General features: G+C 43.1%; 1 protein-coding gene across 6 annotated transcripts in view; it reads left to right on the plus strand.

The window, feature by feature from the left end:
• Positions 1–773: 773 nt before the first annotated feature.
• The window catches only part of Map7 (microtubule associated protein 7), a 142,533-nt gene continuing 135,245 nt past the window's right edge, over positions 774–8,061 (plus strand). For 2 of the 6 annotated variants that reach the window (XM_033763274.1, XM_033763273.1), the window contains exon 1: positions 1,133–1,581. In XM_033763274.1, the coding sequence (XP_033619165.1) occupies positions 1,449–1,581 (133 nt within the window). In that variant the 5' untranslated portion in view covers positions 1,133–1,448. Of the gene's footprint in view, positions 961–1,041; positions 1,109–1,132; positions 1,582–8,061 lie in introns of those variants that run through there. The other 4 variants (XM_033763271.1, XM_033763272.1, XM_033763270.1 and 1 more) reach the window with 4 other exon arrangements.

An 8,061-nucleotide genomic window follows, 5' to 3' on the forward strand; every position in this document is an offset into this window, starting at 1 on the left:
TGTTTACATACCCAAAAAAACAAAAAAAAAAAAAAAAAAAAAAAAAAAAAAACAACTGAGGCACTGAAAGGAGTAAAAGGAATTATCTCAAGTTACTGGTCCACACAGAAGGTTTAGAGAAGTTACCTTAAGAGTTTTTGGGTTCCCCCTTGGGCAAGTGAGTTTAAATATTGAGGAAAAAGTAGGAGAGTAGTCTGGGGATGAGGAGATTCATTTGGCTTTTTAGGCAGATAGGATGTTGATTAAAAAGCAAAAACAGTTTTTCCCCTGGCAATTGGCATTTTAAAAAATGACATTGTAAATGTATGATTGTATGCCTTGGAGGGAATGGTACCCCAAACGGACTGAAATTAGGCTAAGAGCTGAGAACTGCTCAGCACCCTGGAGATGATGGCCAGTGGGATCTAGGGAGTGTGCTACGTGTCATCGAGTCAGCTTTTCCCCTTGGGTGGATTCTCTGCTAGCTCTGTCCTTTCTCCTCGGCTTGCAGAGGGAATGCTCTCCTTCTGCGTTGTGCCCTGGAGCCCAGCACTCTAGTGGAATAGTTCTGGGTCTCCCTTTGCCTGTCTCCATGAGGGGTCTTGGGGACCTGACACTAGTGGTCCACATGGCAGGTGCTGCCAAGCCTTTATACATATGGGCTCGAGGTGGGAAGTCAGAAATTGAGCCAGGCATGGAGCTACCAGTCTGGCTGTCATCCGTGCAGGGGCTTACAAATGTTGTTAGTATTGACCTGCCTGGAAAAGAAGAGAAAGCCTTCCTGCCTTCCGGCCTCTCTCCTTCCTGAAGAGGCCACTGCTGCTTGTGCAAGAACTGCGCTTCTCCTCCCATCTGCCCCTCAGCTGCCTGGAGGCAGAGAGCTGCCACAGGCCTGCTGTAACCCTCTGCTGGTGAGTTCCTGGGACGCAGTAGCCCACTGGCAGCGGGAGATGGAGCAGCTCCCAGCCCTCCACAATTAGGGTATGTCAGGGTTGTCAGGGCAACTGTTCACGGAGGGTAGCGTGTCATCGTTTCCCCTCTGCTGTGTGCCGAATATTTAACTGTGCAGAGGAGGAAGAAGATTGGGAAAAGTGCCGCGGCAGGAAGAAGCTGGGATCTGATTGCACAGGTTAGGCAGTGGAGGGAGGCATCTGAACCCGCATGGCTGGTAATAATAGGGCTTTCCTGGAAGGGGTGTGTGCGTGCGTGTGTGCGAATGTGAGTGCATGTCCTTAGCAGCGCGTGTGCCTGGGGGGAGTAAGTGTGTGGGGGCGGCTGCTAGGTGAGGGGGAACTGCAGGGCCTCAGTTGCCAAGTGGCTGGTAGTATCTGTCAGCTGTTTGCACACTGTTAACCCAAAGGCGATCTATTACAAGTGCTCAAATGAAGCGGCAGCTTCCAGGGAGCTGCAATTACATAAGCATATATTTTTAATATAATAATAATTAAAAAACAAGTAGCAGCAGCGGTATGCCTGGATCAGCTACAGCTATCCGACAAGAGAGACTGAAGAAGACCCATGCAAGGCCAATTCCCCTTGGTTTATTCACCATTAATGAGGAAGATGAACAGCCAAAGAATGGAGATTCCAGAACACCAAAAGGTATGCGTTAGCCCTGCTCTTTGGTCAGAGCCAGATCCATCCCTCCTTCCCACTGTGCTTATATCAACATCTTACAAACGACTTATGGTGCCAGCTCTGGGAAGTGCTGGTGACCTAACGCAGCTTGTTGGTGGTGTTTACACACCCCTCAGAGCTGTGTATGCATGGAACGGGAATCAGTTTTGTAGATTTTTGTAAACTCTAGGTCAGCTACCTTTTGACCCAAACTGCTTTCGGAGCCAGGAGATCTTTAATTTTCACATGCTCGCTTAAAACAGTGGCTGTGACTCTGTCGTCGTGACGAGTTCTCAAGGTTTACATGAGTACCTCCACACCTTGCTTAGGTCCATCTGGCAGTTTCTGTTTACTTTAGGGAAGTGGTTTTTCCTTGAAAGGGACTGGTTAGATAGAGTGACTTTAAGACTGAAGCTTTTCCAGGGACTTTGGTTGAGGATATTACTGGGTTTTCCATACCGAAAGGCTGAGAGTGAAGGGGAGGATGACTGCAGAGCCAGGGAGCAGGGAGCAGGCAGCAAGGTTTCATGACTTCTGATAATAACTCTGCTGCTGAGCACTTGTGGAGCGGTTGAAATGTGCCAGGAACAGAAAGTAGAGGTCTGGGTCGTGTGTTTTCTTCTCCCCGTTTAGAAAGGTAGCAGCAGCTGTCCTTATGTCCTGTGTACACCATCGGCTGTAGCATTGTCTCATAGCCACTCTCCCAGGGCTATAATTATCAGTCAGAGACGCAGCCTCATGCATTTTTGAAGAAGGGCTTTAAGGCTTACATTGTAAGTTTTCCAACAGCCTAATTCTTGCATCCCTCTTTGAAGAAATGTGCATACTCTTTTTAAGCAGATGGATTATCAGTTCTGTTGTTTTTATGCTGATTAAATTTTAGCTTACATTCAGATTATTCTGTCGCTGAAGTATCAGATTTTCCTTAATTTGGTACAAGAAAGCAAGCATGGTAAAGGAGCAGCAATTACTTTAGCAGTGACACAATGAGTATTTACATAGAACCAGTGTTCTTAGATTGTTGGTTTTCTTTTTCCTGGTTCTTCAATGAATCGTAGTTTGCTTTTATTACATATCATTAAAACTGAACTTTAAATTCAAAAGTATTTTTATTTATTCTTTCAAAAACTATGTACAGGAAAGTTCACCAAGTAAATGGCATCTTACTGCTGTAGTTGATTTTGGCTTCCCTCTGAGAACCAAACGATCTCTGAAATCCAGTGATGCTGCAAACGAAAGGTGACTTATGTGCTTCTTTTATTTGCCTGTAAATGAAATAGTTGAACCAGAGTATGTTGCTCTTAATGAGAAGTCAGTACTTTAAATTGCCAGTAGGAAATCATTCACCCTCTGGGAAGTTGAGAACTTTTAAAATTAATGTAGATTTGTTGAATTGTTCCCACAGGGTATTTTTGGTAACTTTCTTGATTTGTGGCTCTTTCCTTGGGTGTCCTGCAACTGTAATTTCAGATAACCATTCATTTTATTCTTAGTAATTTTCTTGAAGCCCTCTTCTTGTGTCCTGTGGGAATTTGTTGTTGTTTCAGCCACCTTTAATATTTTATTTAAAAGGGAGAGGAAAAAGTGGGTACTTCTAAAAATCTATTTGTTTTTGGCAGTACAGGTAGCAACGAGTTTCAAATCAAGGAGCTTTAGATCCCCTGCCATATTTTCCTTTCTATCCCTGCCTGCACTACAAAACAAGCAAAAGAAAAGACGGGGGGCGGGGGTTCTTGCTAATAAAGATGTCCAGACTTTCTTTATATCCTTAAATGTTTCTAATTTATGATACATTTAGCTATGATATCTAAATTATGGTACTTTATGATATATGAAAAAAAGAGCTAGATAAACAACCCTGGGTATCTCTATGCTTGATGAATAAAACTATTTTGGTTTTGATTTTTAATTTCTCACCCAGCCAATCTGGGCAGTAGAAGCGTTCACTTTCTCGTCCACCTCTGTTTCATAGAAAGAGGCTGGAACTATCCAGTGTGCTAGTCATTAGGCACATGTGGTGGCAGAGCACTTGAAATATGCTTTTACAACTGAGGAAGGTGACTGTTTTATAGTAGCCACATATAGTTATCTTACTGGACAACACAGTTCTAGTCTGGAGAGCTGTGACCTTCTGAATTTATGTCCTCTCTGCTTTGTCCATTCTTACTGATTCCTGCCAGACACGGTCAGGTCTGTAGATGAATGTGGTTTTGAAGGGCACCATGGAGCAAGTGGCCTCTTTTCAGCAAGGGAGCACAGAAACTCAGATCTATAGGTCATTTTATTTACTTATTATTTATTATTTATTTATTATTTTTCTGGTACCAGGAATTGAATTCGGGGTCCTTGCACTTGCGAAGCAGGCGCCAGAAGCATTGAGCTAAATCCGCAGCCATTTTATTTTTCTTCTTCCACTTAAGTCTCACTGAGCTTCAGTCTTATTGCACCTGTCAGTAGTTGCCCATGTCATCTTTTGCAATTTTTAATGTATCCTAATTGTTCATTCCAAAGCATCATAGCATCCAACATGTAGGTTATCTTTAATGTGTGACTACTGAGGTGAACTTTGTTTTCTTTTCTACCTTCTCCATGGCCTAATCACACAACCATACCTAAATATGGTGTCACAACCTCGTTTGCATACTTACTATCTTTTTTTGTTCTTTCTCTCATTACCAGTGATAAAGAAGCTTGCCATCTGAAGTGAGTAAGCTGAATGTTTCTGTCAAGGATTGCTCTGGGTTAGGGATGAGTACCATCATTTTGAATACCCATGCTGAGGCCTAACCTTCGTCATCCACTCACAGGAATGAGCGTGGGGCCTGGTGGTTGCCATCTGGACTTGGAAACAGTGACTTCCACTGTACATGGTGGGGTGAAACAGAAGTGTGATAGTAGACAAGATTAGCTCATGAAAGAATGATTGCCCTCCTGTGCAATCAATTGGAATATAAGTATTCGATGTGCCTTACTATTACTAATATGTAACATTTAAATAGTACTTGGCAGTGAGCTGGGCTTATGCTGTTGCTGCCCTTATACCCTGTAATGCTGACCTTGGGCCTGCCGGGGTGAGATTCTTTAGCTACTGCAGTAACTGAATGCTCTTGGATAAGTTTCAAGGCAAACCTGCCTGATGAATTTTGCTGAGCACAGGGTGATTATATTAAGTAATAACATTTTCCCTAAGACAGCACTGATTAAATGCTCACTCTGTGGCAGATTACTGCGTCAGGGCATTTTAGAAGTGCTGTGATGAAAAGATAATTGACAAGAGTTCTGCTCTCGGGTGTGTCAGTTACCTGGTGGAGAATGACAGCATGTACAGGTGATGCAAGATTGTAAATTGAAATGAGAGGCAGTGGAAAGAGGGGGTGAGAGTGCACAAATGTCAAGTATATACCAGCCACGAAGCTGTTAACCTCCAGTTTTCAAACTGGAACCGCAGGATCAGAGAATATAGGCTCCTGTCCTGTCTCACCCTGTATGTCTAGCTGGGGTTGGAAGCTCACAGGGGACTCAGCCGGAACACAGGATGCTGGGCAGAGAGCTGGTACCAGCCTGCATCACCTGCCTCTGGTAGTATTGTTTCCTCTCGGTAGTATTGTTTCCCCTGGAGCCGAGGTCTTAACTGGGAGTTGTGAGCTTTATTTGGTGTATAGGTACATTCACTTGTCCTTTGTTTTGTTTCATTTTGTTGTTAGGAAAAGAGAACTTGCAATAATCTGGATTTCAGCTTCTCTTGAAAATTTGGAAAAACTGCCTATGCCTGGCCCATGTGTTTTACGGCAGGGGTCAGCAGCTGACACTGTAGAGCATGCGCATGTGCTCCAGTGCTTCCTTCTAGAGTGCGCATCGGCTGGGTGCCTCCCGTGTGCGTGTGTGTGTGAGAGAGAGAAAGAGAGAGAGAGAGAATGAGAATGCTTGCATCTCGTGCTTTTGCCTGCTTCTGTGTCCTTTTCATGGCCTTCCATCCTTTCCTTCTCCAGTGGATGGCTCTCACTATGGGTTACCATCGGAATGCTGTCTTTTCCTGCAGAAACCCCTTGGGTAGCATCTCTAGGAGACGCCCCTCTCTTGCAGCCTCTCCTGGCACAGAAGGCGGCCCTGTCACTAGTCCTGATGCTCATCTCAGTGCATGGAGTTAACTGTGTGCCTTCTGGCCCTTCTGTAGATGGTCCAGGACTTCCTCTTCATCCCTGGACAGTGCAGAGAGCACACAACATTAGTGAAAGAAGGTAAATTTAACATGTAAGAAAGAGATTTCAAAGGCTGGGTATATTGGCTCACGCCTTAATCCCAGCTGCTCAGGAGGCTGAGGCAGGAAGATTGGAAGGTTGAGGCCAGACTGGGTGACTCAGTGAGACCCTTCAAAAAGGTGTCACTGGCTGTAAAGATCTTGCTAAGATGGAAATTCCAGGAAATATTGATAGTATTGTCTTTCCAAGGTAATTACTGTACTGTGTCTGATATGTTAATCATATCACTTTCTCCCAGACTGCATTTATCTAATAGTAGATTAGGGGTTTACTCTGTTTTCTATCACACTGTTGGTCATTTGTCTTTGGTAGAAAAAATGAAGGTATATATTTACAAGGTGGTGGTAATTGACTACTTTGTTAATACCGAGGTTACTAATGCTTTCTGTCTCTTTTGTTAGCTATTCACAGATTAAATTGTAATAAAACACCATTTCTCCTTGAAATCAAGCACAGTTGTTCTGGGGAACTGTGTTCCCCTCCCACCCTTTGTTGTTAGGAAGTGTATTTATGGAGCCTGCAGTGACCATTTTTCTTTTGGCTTATCTGCCATAAAGGTAGAATTTCTGCCAGTTAAGGTTTCCAAATGAAATGTAATCTGCACTTACTGGGTGCTGTCCTGCTGGACAGGCAGTGCTCTAGCAACTGTAGTGTCTGCTTTGTAAGTCATGAGTCTTTGTTCCAAAGAGGCGTCTTATGACAAGAAGTGTGAATACCACTACAGACACATTCTCACACGTCTCCCTGAGTCTTCCCTCTTTTGTTCTGTGAAACTTGTAACATTGTCTATTCCCAGTGTCTTTACATGCACCATTCACTAGGCGAAAGACTAACAGTAAAACCAACAGCTAACTGAGGCAAACGTACATTTTAGAAAAACAATAATATCAAAGCTTCCTGTTATAGGAGGAAATCTCGATGTCAAAGGCCCAAAGGTAGTATTTTATTCAGAATATTTGTATAAAGATAAAAAGAAGAGGGGATGTCAAGGAACAAGGATAACAACTTTTTTCTTTTTTTCCCTCCGGTACTGGGGATTGAACCCAGGGAGTGCTGAACTACATCCTTGACCCTTTTCTTTTAGACAAAGTCTCGTGTTAAGAATGTGTGCCAGTTGGGCTGGGGATTTAGCTCAGTGGTGCCGCCACCTGCCTCACAAGCACAAGGTCCCGAGTTCGATCCCCAGTTAATGTTTCCAAAGGAAACGTAATCTGCATTTACTGGGTGTTGCCCAGGCTGACTTTAAACTTTTAATCCTCCTGCCTAAGCTTCCAGAGTAATTGGAAATACTATAGGCATGCACTACTTGATCAGTTCTATTTAAATATTTGTTTAGGAAATTAATACAAGCATCTCCCTGGCACTCTGTGTTAGACAAGTAGAAATTACCATATGTAATATGTATACAAGAGAAAAATAGTTTAACTTATACATAACCAAAAATTTTATACAAGGAGATACTATAAAAATGGAATTTGTTTGCTGTGTAAAACTAAAAGGCTTAAAAAGTGTGTGCCTTTTTCAAGGGCTAAGATTGATGGTCCTGTAAGACCTGACTGTTCTACTCATAGAAACAAAACAGAACTAAATATTGGCTTAGAATAGTGGTGACAAACCTATGGCAGACACTTTGAAGCCAGCTTCATTGAAAGCTCTAAAAGTTTCTCTGTCGCTGGCTGAGAATCTCCTAGTTAGTAATTCACAGACCTTATTTATTGGGAAGTTATAGTCTGACTTTGAATTGAGTATCCACTCATATCACTATTATCTCGAGGAGTGACTTTAATTTATTGTAACCAAAGTTTTCCAGGTGATGCTCAGGCACCTGGACCATGTTTTTTTCATGGAGCAGAAACAAATACCTTACCAGCAACAACCACAATTTTATTTGGGTGGTCAGTCTTAAGTTTCAGATCTAGGCATTTAGGAAGAGCCCAGTATAAGTTGGGCCCTCTAGCGGTTAAAAAGTTTGTGTTCTAAGCCAGGCTCAGTAGCAGAGCATGCCTATAGTAAGCCCAGCTGCTTTGGAGGCTGAGACAGGGGGATTGCATATTCAAGGCCAGAGTGAGGAATTTAGCAAGACCCTGTCTCAAAAAGGGCTTGGAAGGTAGCTCAGTGGAAAGCAGTAAGTTCAAGTCTCCCATTTAAAAATAGACAGATTCAAAGAAAAAAAAAAAAAGGGCCGAGGATTCAGCTGAGGGTCAGG

The sequence above is a fragment of the Fukomys damarensis genome, unplaced genomic scaffold (assembly GCF_012274545.1).
Source record: "Fukomys damarensis isolate Sample0158 unplaced genomic scaffold, DMR_v1.0_HiC HiC_scaffold_14, whole genome shotgun sequence".
In the NCBI taxonomy this organism is placed as follows: domain Eukaryota; kingdom Metazoa; phylum Chordata; class Mammalia; order Rodentia; family Bathyergidae; genus Fukomys; species Fukomys damarensis.